Here is a 26,235-nt window from a genome sequence, read left to right as displayed (position 1 = left end):
TTAAACTCAACTTGCCAACAGTTTTCTAAGCCACATATATGCCTGTCAGTAGAAGACACACAGGTCCTGACCTTGAGGACCTCATAGTCCCATAGGTATATAGTTGAGGTAGAACACAAACATATTTTGAAAAATTTTAGCTTTTCTTCTAAATATTTGATGCCTTACTCCCTGCCCCCTACCTTAAGTCTTGATTCCTGGGAAAAGGCTCATGTCTAGAACAAATATACGATGCAAAAAAGCTTGGGAAAATCAGAGGTGATGTTATAAAGCAGTTAACTCAGCACAAACACTTATACTGCCAGTCCTGTGTGTGTGTGTGTGTGTGAGTAAAATGACAATCAGTCCTCGGACTCTGGAGACTGAAAGGCCTACAGCAATCCAAGGCTTAACAGATGGGCTTCAACAAATGGCAGTAATCCTCTGAGGCTCTCACAAACTCTGAAAGACGAACAAGAGGGATTGCAGAGACTACAATTCCCAGAACGCTCAATGAGGAAAAGGAAGTGAGCATAGCAGCGTATTGTGGATTGTGTATTTCGGGTGGGGCCGAATAAAGCCCCTCCTACTCCTCGCCCAAGGCACGCCTAGTCCCTCCTTCGAGTCTCGAAGGCTGTCGGTAGTTGTAGTTCTGCCAAACCTAGGGGAGCTTAAAATTTTAAGAGATAAGGCCGAGAGACCTGTCGGGATTTGTAGTCTACGCCGTCGGCGGACGCGCACGCGCAGTTGAGGCCGGGGCGGGGCCGCAACACTGCAGTGAAAGCCGAGGCAGCGGGCAGGCGAGCAGGGGGCGGGCGGACATCTTGGGATCCGGAGAGTGGCCGGGCCGGCCGAGCAGAGGGCCGCGGACACCAGGTGAGCTCGGGATCTGGCCGTACGGGGTGAGGGAGGACGCCTCCCTGGCTGCCCAGCTTTGCCGTTCACTGCACTGCGCTACGCGGAAAGCAGCCCACACCCGGGAGTGGCCTCAGGCTTCAGATCAGAAAGGGAGCTGACGGCGGGGCGGGGGCGCCCTGGGCGCGGTTGCAGGACAGGCGTGGAGCGGTGCCCTCCACCTGACCCGCCCGGAGCTTCGCTTGAGAGGGAGACCCTCCTGGAATCCTCCCAGACAGAGACGCCGCGCGGCGGCCCCCTCCCTGAGATCGTGACAACCTCCTAGCCCTCGGCGCTTCCTCCTCCCGGGGCAAGGACAATTCCCCCATCCTCTAGGACGGTGACACCTCTTTGTGCCGCCTCCTTGGACTGTGACAAGCTCCCCACTCTGCGGCACCCTCTCCTTGCAGTTGAGTGACAGCCCCCGCATGCCGTGGAACCATCTTTACCCGTGATGTCCTCCTCCCCGGGGCGAAAAGCCCACCACCCGCGCATGCTTATACACCTGCGTACCACAGCAAGCTACGTCTCCTCAGCTTTCCCTTATTCACCACTATTAGTCTCACCCTGCTGTTTTTTCCTCTTCAAAGCCGTGACCTTTGCCATACTGGAAACTCTTTTCTCCAGGTGCCCCCACCAGCTCTGTTGCTGCTGTGGGCTCACCTGAGTACACTGCCTGGCTGTTGCTGCCAGTCTATCCCTTAACTAAATACTCCTTTCCTGACCTGGGCCCCATCTCTGCTTTGATGCCCTGCCCTCCCTACCACCTGATCCCTGTGAACTTGCTTCTTTGCCCAGGGCTCTACCTCCATTTTGCGCTTTCTCTCCTGGTCTCTGGGACTGAGGAATGGGAAGTGTCCAACCACTTTGAGAGACTTCTCATTCTCTCAGCCTGGGACACCTTGACTGCTATAGTAATACACTTTATTTTCCAGTTTAGAAACTGAAAGTCTCCTAAACTGCCCCTCTTGTGAAATTAACACCAAGGCTAATCCAGGAAATCTAGAATTAAATTAACCCTTTTTCTCCTTGCAAACAATCTAAATCAGTTGGACCCAAGTAATTTAGATAGTTCCGGGATTCTGCCCCTTGTTTTTAGGCATACAGGTCAGAAATGAATTATGTTGCAGGTCTGGAATCAGAATTTTCACTGGAAGGATCTTTAAAAGAGAGGTGGTCAGAAATAACTAATAAGCTGCTTGGGTCACTGAAGTGTAGTCTGTCAGGGCTGGGGCCTTTCTACTCTGCTGTTTTACTTGTTTATTTGACTGCCTGGGAGAGGTTGGAGCAGCACTCCTGGGTTGATGTCAGGGCCTTAGGGCTCTCTTCTCTCCTCCCCAATCCCTGCACACCCTTTCCTAGAATGTTTAGACTTTTGTGAATTAGAGAGCCAGAGGTTCAGGTCCTGCTGCCTTCTCTGAAGGGTAGTGGAGCCTGAGAGACTAGCGCTCCTAAAGTTCTGCCTGGGGGCCCCAGGCCTGAACCAGCTGGAGTAATTCCTACCGCCATTCCTGCACCCGCAGGCAGGCCTTTGCAGTGACTCACCAGCTAGAGCCTGATTGAGAGTCAGCACAGGAAGGGGCCTTGCTGAGCTCAGCGCTGTGAAAGGGGGAGGGGGCTACTCTGGGCTCAGTCCCAGGAAAGGGAGGGTCAGAATGGCCTTAGAATCCTGGGCCTAAGTCCCTCTCCTTTTCTCCCTTCCAGTATGGGATAAACAGGAACTGGGGCCTGGTGAAAGGGAGGGGCTTGGCTAAGAGGACTGTAGGGTCACTTGCTGGAGGGTTGAGTCAGGAAAAAGGCCCAGCCAGTGACTTGGACAGCCCCTTAGGGGACAGGGCTCGGATTCTGCCGCCTTCCCTTACACTCCCCCCATCTATCCTAGGTCTCTTCTCAGAGCGATGGGCTGCGAAGACTGAGCTGCCGCCATGATTGGAGGCTTATTCATCTATAATCACAAGGGGGAGGTGCTCATCTCCCGGGTCTACCGAGATGACATCGGGTGAGTGCCCTGGCTGAGCCAGCTGTGCCCCCACTCCCATCCCTCCTCTCCAGCATGCAGGGCCAGGTCTCTTTCTCCCAGAGGCTTGATCTGGACTATTCCCCGCCCCTTGCTGCATCCTGGATGCTCAGCTATTACAGCCTGGTTCCCACTAGGTCTGGTGGTATTGGCCAAGCAGCTAGTTGCTGGCCACTCAGTGGGACCTGTGAAATGGCAGGACCCCCACAGTCCTAGGAACTCCTACCCTTGCTGCCTCCTGTTCCCTGTAGTGACAGACCTAGTTGCTGGAGATGAGTGCTTTTGCTTGAAGGGTTGATCCCTCCTTTGAGAAGGGAGATCTGTCTCTAGCGGGTGGAATTAGTGGTCAGGCTGGCAGTACTAATCTAAGTCTTGCTCTCAAAAGCCCTTCTTGTGGTGAGAGCCTTCACTGGACTTGAAAGCCTCTTCAGGCTGCTGAATCCTCTCCCACTCCCTTTCTCAGGAGTCAGGCTGCTGACTCAGCTGTTTTCAGTTCCTCTGGGCCACTCCAGGAAGAGAGGTGCTGGGCAAGCCTGAGGCATTCTCTGGGTCACCAAGGGATGAGCAGGGAGGCTGTGCTGCTTTCCTGGTCTATCAGAGTAGACCAGGAACAGCTCCTTGTCTGTGTCGTCAGACCTCTACGAGGAGACATAGCCTCACTTACTCTGCCCCACCTGCATGTCACTGACCTTCCCTGACAGAGGGGACTTGTCCTAGCCTCAGGAGCTCTGATGAGATTAGGTTCCTCTGGTTCATGCTGCCCTGTTTTTCTTCCTAGAATTGCTTAGACTAGACAGTCAGAGATGGGCCTGCTACAGTGGCTCCCAGCTTCGTGGCTAATGGGGATAGCCTGGCCTTTGTGCCTGTTTGTTGGATGGTGGTGGGGCATGAGCTAGAGACATGGCAATGCCTGGCATGCCTGTACCCATCCACACCCCTCCTCTGGCCCTGGAGGGCCTGGCTGAGCCTCCCAGGGCACACACTGTCTTGCATGCCTTGCTGTGCTCTGCACCCCTTGCCTGTTGCCCATCTGCTTCCGCCGCATGGTGTGTGCTGCCCACCCCAGTGTGTTGTGTCTCTAACCCTCTCTCTCGTTACTGTCACTCTCCTCTTCTCGGTGGCGTCATTTCTCTCATCCCATCTCATTGGCTGCTGTAGCAATAGGTAAGCGGCCTGTCAAGCTGCTGCCCAGGCACAGGTGGGTGGGGGGCCCTGCCCCCCCATCACTGTTCTCTTCATTCTTTTTTTCATCCCTGAACTTGCCCTGGAATTAGATCCTGGACAAGCATGGGTGACCCAGCTCTGTGACCCCTTGGCTTTTCCCTTAGTATATTAGAGCCTTCTCTGAAGGCATGCTGGCTTTGCTACCTTCTGGAGGACTCAGCCTTCCCCGCTGGTGGAATGACTGGAGAAGAAGCAGTGTCTCTCTCTTTTCTGGGCCTGGAGCTTACTGAGAAGCTATAGAGGTGGAAGCAGGGAAACTGCAGCCAGGCATGGGAGTCAGGAACATATTTTCTTTAAATCCGATAGACCTCACTTTATTATCTGCCCTACTGTCATCGCCACTTGACTTCCTGTCTCTCATGGCCAGATGTCAGCCTGGCTCTGGCCCTTCTCTTGAGCCCCTGCTGGGAGGAGTCTTAGAAACTGGCCCGACAGTTAAGGCATTGGCTTTCGAGTATGTGTCAGGCTTCAGCAGAGAGGAGGGTGGCTATTTGTTAGCAGCTGTGGTTGATCCCCACGGAGTGAGGTTTGCCTGTACTGAGCAGCCTCTGTGCCCTCTTTTCTCTCAGGAGGAATGCAGTGGACGCTTTTCGGGTCAATGTTATCCACGCCCGGCAGCAGGTGCGCAGCCCCGTCACCAATATCGCTCGCACCAGTTTCTTCCATGTTAAACGGTCCAACATCTGGCTGGCAGCTGTCACCAAGCAGAATGTCAATGCTGCCATGGTCTTCGAATTCCTCTATAAGATGTGTGACGTAATGGCTGCCTACTTTGGCAAGATCAGCGAAGAGAACATCAAGAACAATTTTGTGCTCATATATGAACTGCTGGACGGTGAGGCTGGTGGGGCAGTGGGTCCAGGGTGGGAAAAAGCCTGGTGGGGCCTGGCCTGGAGGTGGGAGTAGGTCTGAGGCTCGCTCCAGTGCCCTCTAAACTTTGTTTCCTATATGGTCTTTTGAGCCAGGAGGAGGACAGTCCAAATCCAGACCTAAAGACTGATCTGAAGTGAATACAGAAATAGGCTAGCGAGTAGAGGTGGGGGAAGACCGAAAGGTCTTTTGGTGGCTGGTCCTCCTGCTGTTCAGTTAAGCACACTTCATTCTCTTAACCTTGTGGTTTGGGCCTTACTACACTGACTGTCCTACCAGCTTTCCATATCAAGAGCTGCCTCAGAGCCTGGGTTAGGATGTGATATTGCAGGTTCCTCTGGATGTATTGTTTCCTCTGTAGGGTATGATTTAAGTGAACGGAGTCCTTCCACCTTCCCACATCAACACTCTGTATTTTAAGGGCTTAGGGCTTCTGGACTTCTTACCCACTGGCCATGTGACTCTTCTGATTTTTTTCTATTTGAAAAAAATGTAATGTTTTAACTGTTTGAAAAGCATATATTCTAGAGTAAATGCTACAAAGCTAGAAAAACCTTGCTGTAGATGATGCTACAATGTCTTTTAGAGCTATGCTGGCCAGATGTATCCAGGCTGGGGGGATGAGAAGTAGGAGCCTTCAGCTTTTTCTAGGAGCTGATGAATCCCTTCCTTTTGCAGAAATCCTAGATTTTGGCTACCCACAGAACTCGGAGACAGGTGCACTGAAAACCTTCATCACCCAGCAGGGGATCAAAAGCCAGGTACTCATACTGTCCAGGCTATAGTCAAGGTGGAGCCCAGCCGCCCTTCACCCTGGCTGGCCCGCAAGCCTTTTCTGAGCTGACACATGAGCCCATCCCTGATAGGAAGTGCTGGCCTGAGCCTTCTGCCCTGACTGCAGGCCTGTTCTGCTCTGTGTGGCCTTCTCCCACCCCTGGAGCTTGCCAACTCAGCGTTTCTGTTACTGGGAATACAGTGCAAGCAGTTTCCTTCTGTGTTGTGGGGAGTGGGGTGTGGGCTGCTCTGGAGGCTTTGATGTTCCTCAGGAGGAGAGAGCCTGGGCCCCCTTCTAGGATCCAGGCCTTATAGCCTTCTCCTTCTTTTCTGCCTGCCTCTTCACATCTGCACTCATCTGCTGCTTCCTGTGGGCACCGTGTTGGCTCTGTGTTCTCCAGCATCAGGTAAGCTGTTCCCTCAGCTTCCACCCTTGCAGCTTTGCTCAGTTTTCTCCAGGCCCTGCCCCATGGGGGAAGATGGGTCACACGGTGTGGACTAGAAGGCTGAGGGGATGAGGGTGGAGTGGGGATGGAGATAAGAGAATTGAAGGGGGTGAGGAGTGAGGCCTTGTTGTTTGTCTCTGTGCCCCATGTAGACAAAAGAAGAGCAGTCTCAGATCACCAGCCAGGTGACAGGGCAGATTGGCTGGCGGCGGGAGGGCATCAAGTATCGCCGGAATGAGCTCTTCCTGGATGTGCTGGAGAGTGTGAACCTCCTCATGTCCCCGCAAGGTGAGGGCCCTCGCGTGATGAAGCTGGAGGGGAGCCAGGGCAGGATATTGGTCCTGACTCAGCTGCTTCTGGTTATCTGTCCATCACCAGGGCAGGTCCTGAGCGCCCATGTGTCAGGCCGGGTAGTGATGAAGAGCTATCTGAGTGGCATGCCTGAGTGCAAGTTTGGAATGAATGACAAGATCGTCATTGAGAAGCAAGGCAAAGGCACAGCTGATGAAACAAGCAAGAGGTGCCCGAAGCAGGGTAGCTGGTGGGAGAGGGTGGACCTTGGACGGCTGAGCAGAGCCTGGTGAATCACAGGTTCCTTCTAGATTGCATGTCTGCAGTAATGCAAACTCTCACTTCCCAAGGGTGTGCTTGGCTGGTTGCTCTTAGTATCTGTGTTGAAGAGATGAGGGGGTTGTCCTCACCCTACTCAGAGTAAGCCCCTTTTTTTGGTCCCAAGGACCAAGATTCTTCGTACATACTGATGGCCTCTGCCCAGTGTGCCTGAAACTTTTGTGTTCCACACAGCAAAACTCTCAAAAGATAATGAGTTTGCAAAGCTTCCACTCATCCGTAACTCTAGGAAAGGGACCCCCAAGTGAGAAACCTGCATTCTGGCAGCTTTCCATAGGTTACAGTGCAAGCCTTGTCCAGGCTGTTGCAGCCTTTGTGGGTGGGGTAGTCTCCCAGCCCGACTCACTGCTGCCATCCTTGTATACCAACAAGACCTTCTATCCCTGCTTGCAGCGGGAAGCAATCAATTGCCATTGATGACTGCACCTTCCACCAGTGTGTGCGACTCAGCAAGTTTGATTCTGAACGCAGCATCAGCTTTATCCCACCAGATGGAGAATTTGAACTCATGAGGTGCCAATGGGGTGTGAGGAGCAGGGGTTGCTATTGGCAGAGAGCGGGGAGAGGGGGGAGGACAGGCTCTGCTGTGCCAACCTAAAGCTGTCACACCCCTGAAGGTATCGCACCACCAAGGACATCATCCTTCCTTTTCGCGTGATCCCACTAGTTCGGGAAGTGGGACGCACCAAGTTGGAGGTCAAGGTGGTCATTAAGTCCAACTTCAAACCCTCACTACTGGCTCAGAAGATTGAGGTGAGGATAAGGGGCTTAGGGAGGAGGAAGCACTTGTCTCTAAGAATAAAGGCAGGTGATGTCAGGATTCAACAGAGCTCCCTGACATGTGTATCACTTCCAGGTGCGGATCCCAACCCCACTGAACACTAGTGGGGTGCAGGTAATCTGCATGAAGGGGAAGGCCAAGTATAAGGCCAGTGAGAACGCCATCGTGTGGAAGTGAGTCTTTCCTTCATGAGGGCACAATAGGGCTCAAGAAACCTTCGTGTACCCTCTTGTTAAGTGTCACCTTTTGTGCGCGCACGTGTGTGTGTGTGTGTGTGTGTGTATTGGGCGAGTGGGGGTGACTGCTTCTCCTGGAGCCCCGGTTGTGTTCTCATCCATTGTACCTCTGTGCAGTTGTGCACATGCCTGCACTGGGGTACCTGCATGCATGCTTTGTCATGATTCTTTAATGTTTCCCCATTTGCCCTTGTACCTCTGTGAAGTAGAGAGCAAGGGATAGCTTGGCCATGTGTCTAAGCAGAAACTGCATGCAGCCCGCAGTGCTAAAGGAATAACAGACCCAAGGTTTCATAGCAAGAGGTTATCAGAGTCCTCAGCACCTTGCCTTGCCCTGGCACCTCCCCTGAGCTTCTGGGTTCTTTTCCCCCCACAACCTCCTTAAAGGGGCATCAACCCCCCTTGAAGCTTTTCTTAGCTACTAGGGGCCCGTGCTGCCTGTTGACCCTGTGTTTCCAGGATCAAGCGCATGGCAGGCATGAAGGAATCGCAAATCAGCGCTGAGATTGAGCTGCTGCCCACCAACGACAAGAAGAAATGGGCTCGACCCCCCATTTCAATGAACTTTGAGGTACGGCAGAGAAGGGGCCTAGAGCAATGTGTGCTAGGAAAGACCTTAGAAATCCTTCCAGTCTACCTCTGCACCTACCACCTTGCTGATGATGAGAGGTGATTTCAGTTCACAGACCCATTCCTTCCCCTGCAGGCTTCCTCCTAGAAATTGATATTCACACTGACAAAAATCTTTGACTTCCTTTGGCTGGTCATAAAACAATTCTTAGGAAAAACTGAGATTGCTTGCATGCTCAGTAAGACACAAGACAGGAAAATGGGCTGACTTTGCTTTATGCACATTAAACATGTAATTTTTTCCACCTTACTGTTTAAGTCCATAAAACTGAGCAGGATAAGTATATTTTAAGGTAGGTCTTTGGTTGCTGTCACCTCCTGATTAAAGGAACTGATTCAGGTCATCACAGGCAGGGCCTGACTTCAAACCCAAATCATAGATTGCTAGTTATGCTTTCTTCTTTAGTAGCCTCTTAGAGGACCTCTCACCATCCCAGCTTCCCAGAGCTTCTTTCAGGGTCCCAGTCATTCAAACCCTTCTAGTAGAGAGAGGAGGTAGGGCAGGGCTGTGGAACTTCCCCAAGGAGACTGGCTATGAAAGGAAGGCCACATCCCTAACTGGAGCTATCCCTTGCCCAGGTGCCATTCGCACCTTCTGGTCTCAAGGTGCGCTACTTGAAGGTGTTTGAACCGAAGCTGAACTACAGCGACCACGATGTCATCAAATGGGTGCGCTACATTGGCCGCAGCGGCATTTATGAGACCCGCTGCTAGCTGCCTGGTGGCCGCTAGCCCACCTCCCCACCCACCCTCTTCCACAGGTCTGGGTGCCCTTGGCCACCACACATCAGTGTCTCCTCCCTCCTGCTTTGCTGCCTGCCCTTTGCACTAGCCCCCGAGTCTAGGTCTGGACCAACCACATTGCAAGTGGGACTGGTGGAGCAGTCCCTGGGCTCCCTGAATGGGGTGGTTTCAGAGGCTCCTGCTCCACCATCCATCTGCCTGCCCTAGCCCACTGCCAGGCTCTTGAGTTCTGTGACCAAAGCCAAGTGGGCTCCTTCTCCTCCCCTCTCCTATGGCCACATCTCTGGAGTGGGAGGGTTGGCTGCCCCTCACCTCGGAGCTCCCCCAAAGGCCAGTAACGGATCCCCAGCCCTCAATTCCTACTCTGCTTTGGGATAGTGTGAGCTTCATTTTGTACACGTGTGACTTCGTCCAGTTATAAACCTAATAAACTCTGTAGAACGGAGCTGCTGGCTAAGTGTTGAAGTGGGAGCTACAGTGGAGAGGGTTTGGTGGGACTGCCCCTCCCCTGTCTTAACTCAGCCTTGAGTGGAATTCTCTTCTAAACTCTTTTGTCATATCTTAATTGTTATGTCCCTCAGGGCCAACCAAGCCCTTAGCCTAACAGATATTTCCCCCAGAACGCCCTCTGATAGCCTCAAGGGCAAGCAGCCCCACCTGGCCCCAGTTCCCTGAAGGTAGAGATTCTTACCTAAAACCATTCTCAGTTTTAGGCAGGTATTTTTCTAATTAGCAGAGATTAAGGAAGGTGTACATTTGGTCTTCCCAGCCATCCTTAGAAACTGACTGACTTCTTAATTTTATCCTCTTCCCAGTTATTCAAGCTTCCCAGACCTTGGTGGGTATGTTGTAAAAAGGAAAAATTTCACTCTTCCCGGGCCTCTTACGGGCTGCCCCCGCCCCCCATGGCTGAGGGGTTAAGAATTCACCTGCAATGCAGGAGACCAGGCTTCGATCCTGTGTCAGCAAGATTCCCTGATGGAGGAAATGGCAACCCACTCCAGTATTCTTGCTTGGAAAATCCCATGGACAGAGGAGCCTGGCAGGCTACATACAATCCATGGGGTCACTGAACAGGCAGGCAGGCCTCTTAGATAATTCCTCCCTCCATGCCTTCCCCTTGCCAAAGAATTGTGTGAACAGGACCCTGAGGGGAATGCTCCATATTCTGCTAATGTGTTAGAGCAAAGATCTGCCATCCCCAGTTTTCCCTTGCTTGGTCTCTGCCTTTTTAAACCTAAGAAATCTATTAAGAAAATTTCAAACAAGTAGAAAATATATAATGAACTCCCATCATAGTGGTTCAACTTGTGATTAGCTCTTTAATGTCACATCCAATCTGTGTTCATGCTTAAGTGTCCTACAAAAAAACTGTCACAACTTACATCTGGATCCAAACAAGGTTCCTTGATTGGTGGATGCTTCTTAAATCTTAAAAGCCACAGGTTCTCCCTCAGCTTTTGCAGTGTTGTTGAAGAAACCAGATAGTTCTGTAGTTGCCGTTAGAATTCCACTTTCCCTGTGTTTCAAATAAAATGGAAATCTTGTAATATTCCTCAATGACAAAACGATGAATGGGTGTGACTTTGACAATTTTGGAGCCAGTTTGGAAGAATATTCACATTAAATGTGAAGCGGTAGCATTTTGAGGAAATGCCTAACTTCTACCTGAGGGAAACACTGAAAGGCAATACCCTTTTACGGTCACTTACTGAGACTCAAGTTGCGGAGAAGTCTGCTTTGGGTGTAGGTTGGGAATAATAAATACTAATGAAATTACACAGACCTTGTCGATCTGGTTTTCTTGCCCACTGGCGGTCAGTGAGGTAGTGCCCGGGGGTGATGGAAGACTCAAAGGGCGTTATTCGCTTAAGTCTGTTGAGCCGTCAAGTGTGAGAGGTCGCGGGCGGGCTGGCTACCTGATCAAGACAAGCAGCCCGTAGGGCCTGAAAACCGAACAAAATCCGCGACTACACAAAAAGGCGCCAGAGGCTTCTGAGAACTCAGGCACCAGCGTGAGTCAGCAATGCTCTCAGCGGGCTCCAAAATGGACAAGCACGCAGCGGCTGACGCGTTTCTGGGGAACATGTAGAATCTAGTAAGGCCAAAGTGCTTTATCGACCGCCCTTCTCGGGAGGTTCCCTTCATGGCCCGATAAACCGCGAGCTTCCCTGCACCCCGCCCTCGCCGCCTGCAGGATCTCCACCTCCCAGAAGTCTGAGAACCGCACATGTGGCTAATTCTTTCGTGGAAAAAGAGTCGCGCAAGCGCAGAGAGTGCGTCTCGGCATGGACTCTGAGCGGCGCTTGCGTACGGTACCGCCAGCTCCGTTTGCCCCGCCCACCGGGCTCTGCGCACTCCGCGCCTTTCTTACGTCACCGTTTCGCATGCGCTTTGGAAGGAAGGGCGAGCTTTCGGGGCACCGGTAGGAGGCGGGCCTTGACCGGGGTCTCACAGCGACTGCGCGGACGGGAGCCCGACTGGAACATGGCGACTTGCGCTGAAATCCTGCGGAGCGAGTTCCCCGAAATTGATGGACAGGTCTTCGACTACGTGACGGGTGAGCCGAACCGAATCAACGCGCTGGGGATGCCGAAGTGGAAGTCAGGGCGGGGGGAGGTACTAAGGCAGAGCAGTGGCGGGGACCGCCGCTAGGCCTCTCCTCTGTGTGACCTCTTGTCCCGAGGACCAGTTGGGTCTGGAGCCCGGACTGGGGCCGCAGTACGGGGACCAAAACTACTTGTATGTCCACCTTACCTGGTATCTTCCTCGTGTCTTGACATGCCCTCCCTAGGCGTCTTGCACAGCGGCAGTGCGGACTTCGAGTCTGTGGATGACCTGGTGGAAGCTGTGGGGGAACTGTTGCAGGAGGTGTCCGGGGACAGCAAGGATGACGCGGGCATCAGGGCCGTGTGCCAGCGCATGTACAACACTCTGCGCCTGTACGTGCCAGGGCAGGGGGATTCGTGGGGGAGATGGGAGAGCGGACGGCCAGGTGACAAGACGTGAGAGAACAAGGTCTGATGGCCATAGAGCTTTTTCCTCCTCTTCTAACCCATGGCTTTCTATCCCTACCCTCAAGGGCGGAACCACAGACGCAGGGAAACAGCCAGGTGCTGCTAGACGCCCCCATCCAGTTGTCAAAGATAACAGAGAACTACGGTGAGAGAGAGGGAAGATTGAACTAGCTGCCTTACGTCCTCCACCCCCTAGCCATCTGCCCTCTGGGGCTCAGGACTCTTCTTACCTCTTTTCCACAGGACAAGCTTGTAGGAGTTAGTTGATGTCTTTACTGAGGGCAAATGAGCCATTAATAAAGGGATTAAGATTGGGGAGGTCTCCAAGCTCTTGGGTGTGGTAGGACCCATGGGTCTTGGAGCTGGACAGATTTAGGTTCACTTCCCAATTTTGCAGCTTACTAACCTACTGCATGATCTTGTAGGAGTTGCTTAACTGCTCCTAGCCGCTGTATCCTTAATCTGTGAGTTGAGTTTTTAAGTGTTGAGAGAATTGATACCTATCTCCAGGATTTGTAAAGCTTTCCTTTAAATGTATGTGTCTGTGTCTGATTCATGTTAGCCACTGAAAATGTTAGTTTCCGTTCCCTTAGGGAGAAGGTGACTGCTTTTCTTATTGCTTACAGACTGTGGCACCAAACTTCCAGGTCTGCTAAAGAGGGAACAGTCCTCGGTGAGGAGGGAGAGGAAGAAGAAAGGGAGGGGTCTGTGTCTATGGTGGGGGTGAGAGTTGACTGTTTCTAAATATTGGAGTATATTCCTGGGGCATTTCTGATTGACTTTCCCTGAGTCCTTGAGCCTACACCATAGGATGAAATGCATTATGTTTGGACTCTTAGACGGTGAATGCAAAGAAGCTAGAGAAAGCTGAGGCTCGACTGAAGGCAAAGCAGGAGAAGCGCTCAGAGAAGGACACACTCAAGACCAGCAGCCCTCTGTGAGTTAGTGAAAAGGGCTGAGAAGAGAGCAGAGCAGTCCCTATTGAGATGGAAGGCTGCTAGGGAGTGCTAAAAGCCATCCATTTCTCCCTTTAAGAGTCTTGGAAGAGGCATCAGCCAGCCAGGCAGGCAGCCGAAAGGAAAGTCGGTTGGAATCATCTGGAAAGAACAAATCCTACGATGTGCGAATTGAGAACTTTGATGTGTCTTTTGGAGATAGGTGAGGGAGTGGCTGTGGGGGAGTGGGGCTGACTTTTTTTTTTTTTTTTTACAGTTAAAGGAGAATTTGGAGCGGTGAAATGGGGCTAAAAATAGTTAGGTTTCTTATGTTATACTTGCTGTGTAGCTATCTCTAGAGCCCCCTTCGTCGTCTTCCTGCTACCCGTACAGGGTTCTGCTGGCTGGAGCAGATGTGAACCTAGCATGGGGCCGCCGCTATGGCCTGGTGGGTCGGAATGGGCTAGGGAAGACAACGCTGCTGAAGATGCTGGCCACCAGGAGCCTGCGGGTTCCAGCCCACATTTCCCTGCTGCATGTGGAGCAAGAAGTTGCTGGAGATGACACCCCTGCCCTGCAGAGTGTGCTGGAGAGTGACACGGTGCGAGAAGACCTCCTGCATCGGGAGCGGGAGCTCAACGCCCAGATTGCCGCTGGCAGGTGAGGGCTCCCTGGGACAGACTGACCAGCAGCAGCTGTGCTTCGCAGAGTGCCTGCCATGCTGGCACAATCCGCCATTCGAATACCCATCCTAGTAAGCAGCAGGGCTTAGAGTTTGGCTCGGTGGTGCTGTGCATTCCTTGTTCCTGGCATGGTGGCCGTTGCCCTCACTGCTGTGAGCAAGTCCTTCCTGTGCTCTGTTCCTGTCCCAGCAACAGTGCAGCCAGTAGCCTGCTTTGCAGCTGTCCTGAGGTGCAGGATAAAGTAGTAAACTTCTCCCGCTCAGCCTGATTGCTCTTCCCCCCATTCCTAGGGCTGAGGGTTCACAAGCTGCACAGCTGGCAGAAATCTATGCCAAGTTGGAGGAGATCGAGGCTGACAAAGCACCTGCCAGGTATTTAAAATTCCCTTCCTTCCTTCAGATTTTATCTTTCCTTTCTGTTACCTGTTCCAATCAGGTTCTTTGATTTCTTTACTCCTAGAGCATCAGTCATTCTTGCTGGGCTTGGCTTTACCCCCAAAATGCAGCAGCAGCCCACCCGGTGAGTGGCCCTTACCATTCTTGGCTCTGAACACTGTTGACTGTGCCTCTGCCTCTTCTCGTGAACACTCGCCCCTGATGCAGCTCTGTCTCTTTAGGGAGTTCTCAGGTGGCTGGAGGATGAGACTGGCCCTGGCCCGGGCTCTATTTGCTAGGTGAGTCCCCTGGACCTGTATGTGGATACTATGGAAGATGAGCTTGTCTCTTGGGAGGTGGCGACAAGTCGCTGACCTGAAACCTCAAACCATGCATTCTTCTTTTCCATAGGCCAGATCTGCTGCTGTTAGATGGTGAGTTTGAAATGCGGCACCCTGACTTTGGGGTGCAGAAGGGTGGCATTGTCCAAGTTTCCAGTTCTCTGGCCCTTCAATCCCAAACATGTCCTCCCCCGCTTTTCCAGAACCCACTAACATGCTGGATGTAAGGGCCATCCTGTGGCTGGAGAATTATTTGCAGGTGAGTGCCTCCAGGTGTGGAGCAGGTCTGGGGAGTGTCTGTCTCCAAGGCCTCTGGGGTTTGGGAGCTGATTGCCCTCCCAAACTGGGCCTGCCATCCTGTGACCCCCTCAGACGTGGCCCTCCACAATCCTGGTCGTCTCCCACGACCGCAACTTCCTGAATGCCATAGCCACAGACATCATCCACCTGCACAGCCAGCGGCTGGATGGTTACCGAGGAGACTTTGAGACCTTCATCAAGAGCAAGCAGGAGCGACTGCTCAATCAGCAGCGTGAATATGAGGCCCAGCAACAGTATCGCCAGCATATCCAGGTGGGAGAGCAGGCAGGACTGGGGACCCACCCCATCCCATGGGTACTAGAGTCGTGGGGGGTGAGGGAGCTGAATATGCCTGAACTTGTCCACTTGCAGGTTTTTATTGACCGTTTTCGCTACAATGCCAACAGAGCCTCCCAAGTGCAGAGCAAACTCAAGATGCTGGAGAAACTGTGAGTACAGTGTCCCTGACTGGGCCCTGACTCCTCTCATTTTGTAGGGAATGCCTACAATTCTCATCTTAGCCTCCCCTTCTAGATCTCTCCTTTCCTACAAATCCACTTTTAACTTCCTTCCCTGCAGGAAGGCATCTTGCCCCCAGACCTCGGCAACCATCAGTCTACTTTCAGTCTGTATATATTTGCTAATTCTGAACATTTCATATAGACAGATTCCTCCCTGTGACCTTTTTTTTATGTCTGGCTTCTTTCGCATAATGTCATGTTTTTGAAGTTCATCATGTAGCCTGGATTAGTACTTCACTCCTTTTCCTGGCCAGATAATATTTCATTGCACAGTTACTCCACATTTTGTTTAATGATTCATCAGGTGGTGGACATTTGGATTGTTTTCCGTTTTGGGCTGTTAGGAATAATAATGCTGCTATGAACAAGTTTTTGTGTGGACATATGTTTTCTATTCTCTTGGGTACAGAGCTAGGAGTGGAATTGCTGGGTTATGTAATAATTCTATGTTTAAGATTTTGAGGGATTGCCAAACTTTTTAACAGCAGCTGCACCATTTTACGTTCCTACCAGCAGTATACGAGGATTCCAATTTCTCCGCCTCTTTGCCAGCATTTATTATGTCTTTTGAAGTGTAGCCCTCCTAGTGGATGTGAAGTGATATCTCTTTGAAATCTTGATTTGTATTTCCCTTGTGACTAATGATGTTGAGCTTTGGAGGCATTTTTTACTGAAGTATAGTTGATGTGCAATATTATGTGTTTCAAGTGTACAACATAGTGATTCACAATTTTTAAAGATCATGTTCCATTTTTACTTATAAAATACTGACTATATTCTCTGTGTTGTGTAATAAGTATATCGTTGTAGCTTATTTTATACTTAGGAGTTTGTATCTCTTAATTCTTTACCCTAGTCTTGCTCCTCCCTCCCTCTCCTCTACCCACTGATAACCACTGGTTTATTCTCTATATCTGTGAATCTGTTTTTTTAGATTTTAGTTTTTTAGATTCCATATATAAGTGATATCATACAGTATTTCTTTTTCTCTTGACTGATTTCACTTAGCATAGTCTTCAAGTCCGTTTATTACAAATGGCAAAATTTCATTCTGTTTTTATGGCTGAGTTGTTATTCAGTCACTAAGTCGTGTCTGACTCTTTGCAACCCCAGGGACTACAGCACCCCAGGCTTTTCTGTCCTTCACTGTCTCCCAGAGTTTGCTCAAATTGTTGTTCGTGAGTTGTTGATGCTATCTAACCATCTCATCCTCTACTGCCCCCTTCTTCTGTTGGCCTTCAGTCTTTCCCAGCATCAGGGTCTTTTCCAATGGATCGGCTTTTTGCATCAGGTGGCCAAAGTATTGAAGCTTCAGCCTCAGCATCAGTCCTTCCAGTGAATATTCAGGCTTGATTTCCCTTAGGATTGACTGGTTTGATCTTAGTAGTCCAAAGGACTCTCAAAAGTCTTCTCTAGCACCACAATTCAAAAGTATCAGTTCTTTGATGCTCAGCCTGTTTTATGATCCAACTCTCACATTCATACATGGCTACTGGAAAAACCATAGCTTTGACTCTACAGACCTTTGTCAACACATTGTATATGTGTGTGTATATGTATATCCATTCATCTGTGGATGGATGGACACTTAGGTTGTTTCTTTGTCTTGGCTATTGTAAACAATATAGCTGTAAACACAAGGATACATGTATCTTTTCCAATCAGTATTTTTTTTTTTTAAGTTATATACCCAAAAGAGTATTGGAAGTTTAATCTTGAAGCAACATTTCTAGACATACAGGTGGTAGGGGAGCTTAAAATCGTAAGGCTTAGGATCTTGTGACATTGAAACATATAGTATATTAACTGGGAAAACAAAAACCTACCCCCCAAAAAAAACCTCTGTTCTTTTCGGCATATGTATTACTTGTATGATAAGAACAAATCCATTTTTTAAAGTCACAAATCTAGTCTGTCTCCTCTCTCCTCAGACCAGAGCTGAAACCTGTGGATAAGGAGCTGGAGGTAGTGATGAAGTGAGTGCTGGGTCAGAGGGGCAGGTGGGGAAGCTCTTGTTTCTGGGGCTGCCCTCAGGCTCATCATCCCACCTCCTGCAGGTTCCCCGATGGATTTGAGAAGTTCTCACCACCAATCCTGCAACTGGATGAGGTGGACTTCTACTACGACCCAAAGCATGTCATATTCAGCCGTCTCTCCGTCTCTGCCGATCTTGAATCCCGCATCTGTGTGGTATGGCTACCATCTCTGTTCTGTGAGCTGGGAGTGAACTCTCCCAGTGTGGAGATTGTATTGTGGATTGGTCACGTTGGAGGGAAGGTCCACAGGAGTAGGAGTCAGAGCCTGGGCCGAGGACTTCACTGTACTTGTCCTGGTCCCTCTTCCAGCCTCACAGGGCCACTCTGCAGCATAGATAGAGAGCCTGGCCTGTGGTGTTTTATAAGTACTTAGAGCAGTACTTTATCTTACTGGTCTCAGCTCTGAGTGTCCTCCTAACTGGAACATAGAGGAGAGAGCATGGCTCAGGGTCAGACTTGGGATGTTAACTCTGCTATTTCTTAGCTTGGTTACTAAGCAGACTTCTCATTCTTAAAAGAGAGATAACATCCAGCTTGCTCTGCTATTGGGAGAATTAATTCCCTTGCACTTAGTGGGTACTTGGGTATTGGTCCCCTTCACAGCTTTACTGTTTCCTTCATTTTTTCTCTACAGTTCCTTAAAAATATTTTTTTTTAGTTGTTGGAGTCATTGGGACTATCTGGGATCTATTCTCATCTCCTCTGCTTCTGTATCGCACTCAGGGATGCTCTTTATATACTCATGTGTCATCTTACAGGTTGGGGAGAATGGGGCTGGGAAGTCTACCATGCTGAAGTTGCTTATGGGGGACCTGACACCTGTTCGGGGCATCAGACATGCTCACAGGTAGGGCCCACACCTCCGCTTTCCAACCCCTCCTGTGCTGTAGCTACACTCCTTTATGGTCATTGCCTTCCATCCCCTCTCCTCCTTCCCATCTGTCTGCAGGAATCTGAAGATTGGCTATTTCAGCCAGCACCACGTGGAGCAGCTGGACCTGAATGTCAGTGCTGTGGAACTGCTAGCACGCAAGTTCCCTGGTGCGTTAGGGATTTGAGCTGAGGAAAGAGGGCTGGGCCTGACACCTCCCCCTAGGCTTACCTTGGGTTGCTGAGTCTGGGTGTAAGGATGTGGGCATTGGGGGTGGGGCTGGGTGGATGGTGAAGGGAGGGAGTTGGGCCTGGAACCCATACGGTGGGGTGGGGCCTATTGCAGGACGGCCTGAGGAGGAGTACCGTCACCAACTGGGCCGGTATGGCATCTCTGGAGAACTGGCCGTGCGCCCTGTTGCCAGTTTGTCTGGGGGCCAGAAGAGCAGGGTGGCCTTTGCTCAGATGACCATGCCCTGGTGAGCCGCCTTGACTAGAGCTTTTGCCCTCCACTTTCCTGCTCTTGCCCAGTGGAAAATGATTGTCTTGCCTTGGTAGCAGAGCTCATTTTCTCCCAGCCCCCTAACTTCCCACCTTTCTGGGTTCTGCCTTCCAGTCCCAACTTCTACATTCTGGATGAACCCACAAACCACCTGGATATGGAGACCATTGAGGCTCTGGGCCGTGCTTTCAACAACTTCAGGGTGAGTGTACCTTCACACTGCCCACTCTTTCCTGGGCCTCAGCACGCCTTTGGGCCCCTCTGAGAGCCCCACGGTCTCTGTCTTGCAGGGTGGTGTGATTCTGGTGTCCCATGACGAGCGCTTCATCCGGTTGGTGTGCCGGGAGCTGTGGGTGTGCGAAGGAGGCGGCGTCACCCGGGTTGAGGGGGGATTTGATCAGTACCGAGCTCTTCTCCAGGAACAGTTCCGCCGTGAGGGCTTCCTCTAGGGCCACGAGGCTGAGGACTGTGCCCAGGACATGGACTGTCTTTCAGACCCCTGGGCCACCATGTAGGCAGCCATCTCCTGCCACGAACTTCCCCCAACTTTGGGGACAGCCTTATTCATAAATCTCTCTTTTTGACTGGAGCATCCTCTGCACAACCCGGGAGCCCCACCTAAGGGTCTTTGAGGACTGGTCCTCCAAGGGGAAGGGAGTGGGGGCGCTGCCCTCCCACTGTCCCCGCTGCAACTGGGCTCTGAGTGGCCACTGTGTAAATTAAATATCCCTGCATCTCCTTTGCTCACTCTGCTGCTCCTGGTGCAGGGCTGCAGTGTTCGCCCATGGTTAAGGAGTGCAGTCTCTGATTTGGCATTTTCCTGTGACATTTGTGTCCGTCGTGTGGAGGAGGCCATGGAAGCATCACTGTTGTCCCTGGGGGGAGATGTCATCAAAGCCGCTGGGGGTCGACCTTGCAGTGGACCAAGCTTATAATGAAGGGCAGTGTATTCCATCACTGCAGTGCTGTGCTCTCCAGCCAAGGCTTAGCTAAGGGGTCTGGGCTCTTCTGTCTCAGCCCCACTGCTTGAGCGAGTAAGCTGATTCTGCAACCTGGCCTCAGACATGGTTTGCCAACTGCTTTCTCCAGTGATCTCTGGCCCAGCCTCACTCTACTTCTCTGAATTGGACCATTTGGGGCCAAAGAGAAAAGTGAGAAACTGTCCCCATTTTGCTTGAGTGGTTTTGTGTTCCTTATTTTTTCTCTTAACCACATAGGAGAGGCCTGGGAAGTAGGGAATTGAGAATGGGGTCTAAGGCAAAGAAAAAGAACATCTTGGTTTCAAATTAACCAGTGTTTAAATGGGGAGAGGGGGTTGTTTAACAGAAGTAGTATGATTTATAAATATTATTTCCTGGATACTCAGCCACTGTATGTAATTGTCGTGCAGAAGACACTAAAATTGCTTTCCTCTTAATGACCGGAGAAACCAGCATCAACAGAAGGAACTTGTCGGCTTTGTGGAGAATTGTCATCACAAAGTTCAACCAAGGGATCTTAACCCAGCCACTGCGGGTCGTGTGATACAGGTCACTGGGGAGGAGACACCTGTCTGGCGGTAAAGGAGAATAAACCTGGAAGGCTCTGCACCAGTGGACTGCTGCACAGCCAGCAGGAAGGGTCACTAAATCTTCCTGCTTCCTCAGCCCCTGTCTCAGGAGTCCTCAAGATGTGGTGTTCTAGGCATGTCTCTGGCCACATGCATGCTCATGGTTCCAAGGACCACAGGCCCCACCACTCTCTTCCAACCTCAGACCTGCATGTGGGCCAGTTGGGGCCATCCGGGGTAGGGTCTGTGCATCCCTGTTTGTCAGCCCCTTCACCCCTCACCAGCTTGTGGTCCCTGTCTGAGTTTTCCCAATTCTTTAGAGTCCCTGGAAATGCCGCCAAAGCTTCAGTGGCAGAGTGTTTCTTTGGAGGTGGCTCTGTGTGTGGAGAGCAGTGGAATTGGATCTGTGATCAGATCCCAGCACTATTACTGGTAATAGAAGGGCTCACCTATATTAATTAGCTGAGTAGCCATGACAAGTCGACCTTTGTACACCTTCTCGGGGTCTACATAAGCACTCAGAGTGATTCCTCTGTGTCCAGTCTATGATTTGGAGGGCTGTCATAAGAAAAAGCAGTACATTTTTTTCTGAGTGACTCCAGAGTAGACAGGTTTGGGTTCAAAGGAAGGAAAAACTTTAACAACTCAAACTGCCTTGTTACATACAGTTCCCGATCTCTGGAACTGTTCAGCCCCATGGCTATCTAAAGAAGGGCTCTTTCAAATAGGAGGCAGCATTAGATGGCCTCTAGGCTGGCTCGCAGTTTTATGATTCTGTTAAATAAGAGCCTGTATGTGTGGCAATACAGACCTACACTGCAGACCTTCAGAAAATTAAGATGAGTTAATTGCAGCAGTTGAGAAAGACCCTACAATAAGTATGTAAGGTGAATTTGGGGGGATTTGGGGCATTTGGGAGTTGGGTAGAAAATTCAGGCAGTGTCAGCCTGCTCTCCCAAGAAACACAGCAGAGAGAAGGGAGGAATCTGACACAGGGAAGCACCCCCTTCTACTCTAGAGAGCCTTTCCAACTTCTGCCCCTAGGAGACTGGTTCTTCCACCAGAGCCTTAACAGTCAGGAGCTGGCCAGGTTGAAAAGCCTCTGTAGTCCTGACCTCCTTGCTTCTGCTGGCCTTATCACACTCCAGTGCCTCAGGCAGCCTCGCTGGTCCCGTGTGGGAGGGGGAATGCAGAGCGATCATAGATCCTTCCATACAAGTCTACACAGCAATTGAAGGTACCAGTCAGTTGTTTATTTCAACATTGGAATTGCTGTCAAGATTTGTGGGATATAGACAACTTTAGGTACGTTCTCACTGGTTTCCAGGCAAATGTAAGCCAAGAAGGGACCATTTACCCTCACTGGCCATTCTCCAGCCTAGTTTGTCATTTAGAACCTAACGTCCTACTAAGGGCTTCCCTGGTAGCTCAGCTGGTAAAGAATCTGCCTACAATGCAGGAGACCTTATTTCAATTCCTGGGTTGGAACAATCCCCTGGAGAAGGGATAGGCTACCCACTCCAGTGTTCTTGGGCTTCCTTGTTAGTTCAGATGGTGAAGAATTTGCCTGCAGTGCGGGAGATCTGGGTTCAATCCCTGGGTTGGGAAGATCCCCTGGAGGAGGGCATGGCAACCCACTCCAGTATTCTTGCTTGGAGAATCCCCATGGACAGAGGAGCCTGGCAAGCTACAGTCCATGGGGTCATAAAGAGTCAGTCAGAACTGAGCGACTAAGCACAGCACAGCAGCAGCATCCTACCAAGAGCCACCTTCCAGGCCTGGGTCAGGCTCATCCTCAGGTGGCAAACCAAACAACGCCAACATCAGAGCACTATGGCTTGTCACCAGCCTGAGCATGTAGACTGGATGTCGGAGTCTGGGAAATCACAGGCTAGCAGGGTGGGCCCCAAACCTGGCTGAACCTGGAATGATGGATTCCCCTCAACCCTGCCCACCTCCAGGCGGGCTTCAGTGCACTTTATGTGTCCCTTACTGTAAGCTGCTCGCCATTAGCCTTGTGATTCCCACTTGCCTGGATATCTTTGAAGCCCAAACCCTGGCTTGCTCACATTTGCATCTTCTGTCCCTGTCACAGTTTGGGTTCCCTGGAAAGCAGCTTGAAGAGATTGGAATGTGCAGTGCTCCAGATTGAGCAGAAGGAGTTGAGCTACAATGCAGGCCCAATGAAGGCCTCAGTCAACCCCACATTCTGGAGCTGGCAGAGGTGTTCTGAGTTGAGGCAATGGGTCCAACCGAATTGAACAGTCTGAGTGTTGGCTGCCACTGGGAGGAGCAATGACATTGGAAGAGGACGTTTCATCAGCTGAGGCAGTTACACTTAAGGGGTGACAGCTGAGGACTCGCTGCCATGGGTGTTCAGCACCCAGTGTGCCAAGTCTTTTATTCCTGGAAGCTCATCACAGCAACCACTCCCATGCCCGGCACGTAAAGAAGTGCTCAGTAAAAATGCTTGAGCGGACTTCCTCGGCAGTCCAGCAGTTAAGACTCTGCTGCTACTGCAGGGGATGTGGGTTTGATCCCTTCATGGGGAACTAAGATCTCACATGCAAAAGCTTGAGAAGTGAATATTTGGGGGAAATTGAGAAAAAGTAGGGGATGACATTGGAGAAGGAGAGCTTCCAGCCCTAAAGCCACAGAGTCAGAGCGGCAGAGATAGAGGTGCACAGGCAAGGGCTTGTGGGCTCTGCCAGAATGAGGAAGGGCTCCTTTTTCTGGGCCAAGCCTTGATATGAAAGCTTTGGGACATGATATTATGGAGGTGAGTTTTTGTTTTCAAACGTCTCCTTGTCTTCTTTCAAGAGAATTATTAAGAAAATGACAATCGTTATTGAGCTCTTGTTACATAACTGGCACTGTAGTTGCTTTACCTACACTAAATCCTCACAACCCCCCGCGCTGGCACAGTTGTCCCCTTTTTTATAGATGAGGAAATGGAGTTGACACAGTGGGAGGATACAGGATCATCTGGCTCCAGAGAACAGCTCTGAGTGGCCACACTGCCCTACTGCTCAGCTCCTAGGGTGACATGCTGAATAGTGAGGATTTATTAATTCTGTCACTTAAAACTCATCATTAATTGCATGGGATGGGAAGTGGGGGGTTTGAAGATGCTTCTCTCAGGAGAACAAGCTGATGAGTAAGGAATACCTCACACGATGGCTGACACAATCTAAGTGCTCAGTGATTCGTTCATTAAGTGATTCAAAATGTGTGGTATAGTGGGAAAGTCATGCACTGGGATTAGCCCAGCTCTCCCACCGACTGCATGTGTGCTAAGTCACTTCAGTCATGTCCAACTGTGCAACCTTATGGGCTGTAGCCTGCCAAGTGCTTCAGTCCATGGGATTCTCCAGGCAAGAATACTGGAGTGGGTTGTCATTTCCTCCTCCAAGGGATCTTCCTGAGCCAGGGATCAAACCTGCTTCTCCTGCATCTCCTGCACTGGCAGGTGGGTTCTTTACCACTAGCACTACCTGGGAAGCCCCACCACTGACTGCATCTTAGGCAAATCAACGTCTCCAGAGTAAATTATCCTTATCCATAAAATGGGCATAATGCACTTTATCTTGCCCATTTCATGGGTAGGAGAAAGGGTTAAATTAGATAAGTTCCTGTGTAAATGGAATAATTTTTTTTTTAATAAGCTGTAAAATGTCATAGATCCAGAGGGTGTCATTTCATGGGAGGGGTGAGAAGACAGCAGCCTGGAGCCTCCTCTGGAGACAGACTCTCACGAGCACAGACAAGCACTCCAGGCCATCATCAAGATGATGGCCCCAGGAGGGCCACCCCACAGTCCTCATCTGCTAAACCAAGAATCAGAAAGCCTGAATGCAGGAGCACAGCATGAAACTCTGCCTGGAACCCACTGAGTTGCATGGGGAGAGGCAGAAATCACCATGCAATTTCAGCCCATACTAATAGTATGTGTAAGTCATACCCTGTTGGTAATTCTAGGTTTCTCTTTTCTTTTTGTTAAATAAAAGGGTGGTTTGGAAGTGACTTCTGCTGCACTGTATAAAGGGAGACCTTTGAAACCCTAAATTAAAATAAATACTTGTCAACCCATGCTGCAGCATTTTTAACACCAAAGAATGCTTTCACAAATGTTCTCTTTCAGTCTTGTCTCTTCAATAATCTTGTTTTATGTGACCCTTGCTGAGTTACTCCCATTTTATAGAACAGAAGCTTGAAGTAGAGAGATGTTACGTGTCTTGCTTAGGTTCAGATACCTCTGTGCCTGCAGAGATGGGGTGGTAACCGAGGGATCCAGGTCTCCAGCCTTCTCACATCTTCCGGATCGGCTGTTCTCAACTTTGCTCTACAGCTATTCATACAGTGGGCGATCTCTTATCATGCATGCCTGTGAGTATGCCCAGGGTCATGTGCCCTCCTGTCCTTTTAGGAAAATATTTTGAACCCGAAATGAGGGGGATCAACTGTGACCCTATTTTAATTTGCTTTAAAGTTGTAAATTAGGGAGCAAGTTCTGGAGTCAGAACTACATTCAAGTCTGGATCCTATTATGTAATAGCTCTGTGACCTTGTCAAATTAAGCTTCTCTGTGCCTCAGTTTCCTCCTCTATAAAATGAGAGTAATAATCCTTTCAGGACTTCCCAGTGGTTGAGAATCCATCTGCCAATGCAGGGCACAAGGGTTTGGTCCCTGGTCTGGGAAGATCCCACATGTCATGGAGGAACTAAACTTGTGCGCCACAACTACTGAGCCTGTGCTCTAGGGCTCCCAAGCCCCACACTGAGCACACTGAGCCTGTGTGCTGCAGCTACAGAAACTCACGTGCCTAGAGCCTGTGCTCTGCAACTAGAAAAGCCACCTCAGGGAGAAGCCCACGCACCACAATGAAGAGCACTTGCCACAACCAGAGAAAGCCGTGTGCAACAACAAAGACCCAGCACAGCCAAAAATAATTAAAAATTTTTAAAATGGTCCTTACATTGTAGGGTTATGGTGACTATTAAATCAGATAATATAAGCAAAACTCTCATCATGGCATTGCAGGCAGTTTCTTTATTCCTTGAGCCACCAGGGAAGCCCTCCATAATGGTTAGCCATTATGATGATTATTAGTGGCGACCTCCACCACTTTATTGACTTTTATTGATATGTTGCTTACAGTGTCCTACAGCTAAAATCCACTGTGTTTGGTCATGGTGCTTCAGTCAAAAAGACAGGTACCCATGCCTCCTGTTTTGTGTCCTTGAACCTAGAAGGACCTTTTCTTGGATTCTTCTTCCACTGAATAAATATTTTCTTTGGATTCTTCTGCACATACTCACATGCCCCTCTAGTTCGTTCTGAATGTTCTATATTCAATTTGTTCCCTTACTCAATACTTGGCTCCAGGTTGGTGACTCCCCATCAGTGTAGGAGTCTAGGGGTTTTTATTTTGACTGACTGAGACCTTTGAGCATAGTCATTCTGAAACTCTCACCACCAAGGATTTCATCCTCTTTCTTCTGCATGAACTCTACTGTGCGGTACACTCAACTTGGGAGTAGAGTTATCTTAGTGTAAAACTAGTAAGAGTCAACAAACAATGGTTGAGATGTAGAAGCCATTTAAGAGTTGGCAAATTGTGGTTTGCTGGTGTGTGTTTCAGGGTTGGGGGCACATTTAAGAACCATCAGGTTGATGAGTGTACATTTAGCCAAGGAAGAACACAAGTGATTTGAAGAGCACGTTAAATATGCTTCAAATCAAGAAGGCCAGAACCCTGCAATGGACAGACCAAGAATTGCTCAGTGGGGGTCCCCAGACCTGCCTGAGAAGAAGCAGGCTCTATCTTGTGGCTCTTCCCTCTGGCAGGTCTTGTCCTTCACAGACATTGAATGTCTTAGTC

At 50.2% G+C, this 26,235-nt stretch overlaps 2 protein-coding genes and 1 long non-coding RNA gene across 4 annotated transcripts; 2 read left to right on the top strand and 1 right to left on the bottom strand.

Moving 5' to 3' along the window:
• The first annotated feature begins 739 nt into the window (after positions 1–739).
• On the top strand, positions 740–9,670 carry AP2M1 (adaptor related protein complex 2 subunit mu 1). Its single transcript, XM_061414242.1, has 11 exons — positions 740–855; positions 2,756–2,872; positions 4,684–4,949; positions 5,663–5,745; positions 6,357–6,492; positions 6,583–6,724; positions 7,228–7,347; positions 7,452–7,587; positions 7,691–7,788; positions 8,311–8,422; positions 9,061–9,670. Exons 2-11 carry the CDS (start codon positions 2,799–2,801, stop codon positions 9,193–9,195), a joined length of 1,302 nt encoding a protein of 433 aa, XP_061270226.1. The 5' UTR covers positions 740–855; positions 2,756–2,798; the 3' UTR covers positions 9,196–9,670.
• An 857-nt stretch (positions 9,671–10,527) lies between these two features.
• Positions 10,528–11,624, bottom strand: LOC133246196 (uncharacterized). The gene is made up of 3 exons (XR_009735943.1): positions 11,456–11,624; positions 11,012–11,144; positions 10,528–10,744 (listed from the first exon to the last, which is right to left on the bottom strand). It is a non-coding gene; the product is annotated as an uncharacterized LOC133246196 (long non-coding RNA).
• Positions 11,625–11,633: 9 nt separating this feature from the next.
• On the top strand, positions 11,634–20,163 carry ABCF3 (ATP binding cassette subfamily F member 3). 2 transcript variants are annotated; one of them, XM_061414223.1, is made up of 21 exons: positions 11,634–11,785; positions 12,020–12,167; positions 12,308–12,387; positions 12,869–12,915; positions 13,082–13,179; positions 13,278–13,400; positions 13,571–13,837; positions 14,151–14,231; positions 14,320–14,379; positions 14,477–14,533; positions 14,646–14,668; positions 14,779–14,834; positions 14,948–15,148; positions 15,248–15,324; positions 17,328–17,372; positions 17,454–17,586; positions 18,191–18,279; positions 18,382–18,473; positions 18,649–18,781; positions 18,919–19,006; positions 19,095–20,163. In XM_061414223.1, exons 1-21 carry the CDS (start codon positions 11,713–11,715, stop codon positions 19,251–19,253), a joined length of 2,130 nt encoding a protein of 709 aa, XP_061270207.1. In that variant the 5' UTR covers positions 11,634–11,712; the 3' UTR covers positions 19,254–20,163. The 2 variants fall into 2 exon arrangements, with proteins under 2 accessions (XP_061270207.1, XP_061270214.1); XM_061414230.1 differs by lacking the exons at positions 11,634–11,785; positions 12,020–12,167; positions 12,308–12,387; ... (1 more) ...; positions 13,082–13,179; positions 13,278–13,400 and having other exon boundaries at positions 13,738–13,826; positions 14,124–14,231.
• The last annotated feature ends 6,072 nt before the right edge of the window (positions 20,164–26,235 follow it).

Source organism: Bos javanicus, chromosome 1 (assembly GCF_032452875.1).
Source record: "Bos javanicus breed banteng chromosome 1, ARS-OSU_banteng_1.0, whole genome shotgun sequence".
NCBI lineage: Eukaryota > Metazoa > Chordata > Mammalia > Artiodactyla > Bovidae > Bos > Bos javanicus.
Note: the sequence above shows the minus strand (reverse complement) of the source record. Positions and strands in the feature narration are given on the sequence as shown.

What these genes read in the sequence shown, in the direction of transcription:
- ABCF3 (XM_061414223.1), top strand. Translation starts at nt 11,713, where the DNA reads ATGGCGACTTGCGCTGAAATCCTGCGGAGCGAGTTCCCCGAAATTGAT. An exon ending in GGCTGGAGAATTATTTGCAG is followed by an intron (nt 14,835 to 14,947) that starts GTGAGTGCCTCC and finishes TGACCCCCTCAG; the next exon opens with ACGTGGCCCTCCACAATCCT. An exon ending in AGTATCGCCAGCATATCCAG is followed by an intron (nt 15,149 to 15,247) that starts GTGGGAGAGCAG and finishes GTCCACTTGCAG; the next exon opens with GTTTTTATTGACCGTTTTCG.
- AP2M1 (XM_061414242.1), top strand. Translation starts at nt 2,799, where the DNA reads ATGATTGGAGGCTTATTCATCTATAATCACAAGGGGGAGGTGCTCATC. An exon ending in AGCAGGGGATCAAAAGCCAG is followed by an intron (nt 5,746 to 6,356) that starts GTACTCATACTG and finishes TGCCCCATGTAG; the next exon opens with ACAAAAGAAGAGCAGTCTCA. An exon ending in GCTGATGAAACAAGCAAGAG is followed by an intron (nt 6,725 to 7,227) that starts GTGCCCGAAGCA and finishes CCCTGCTTGCAG; the next exon opens with CGGGAAGCAATCAATTGCCA.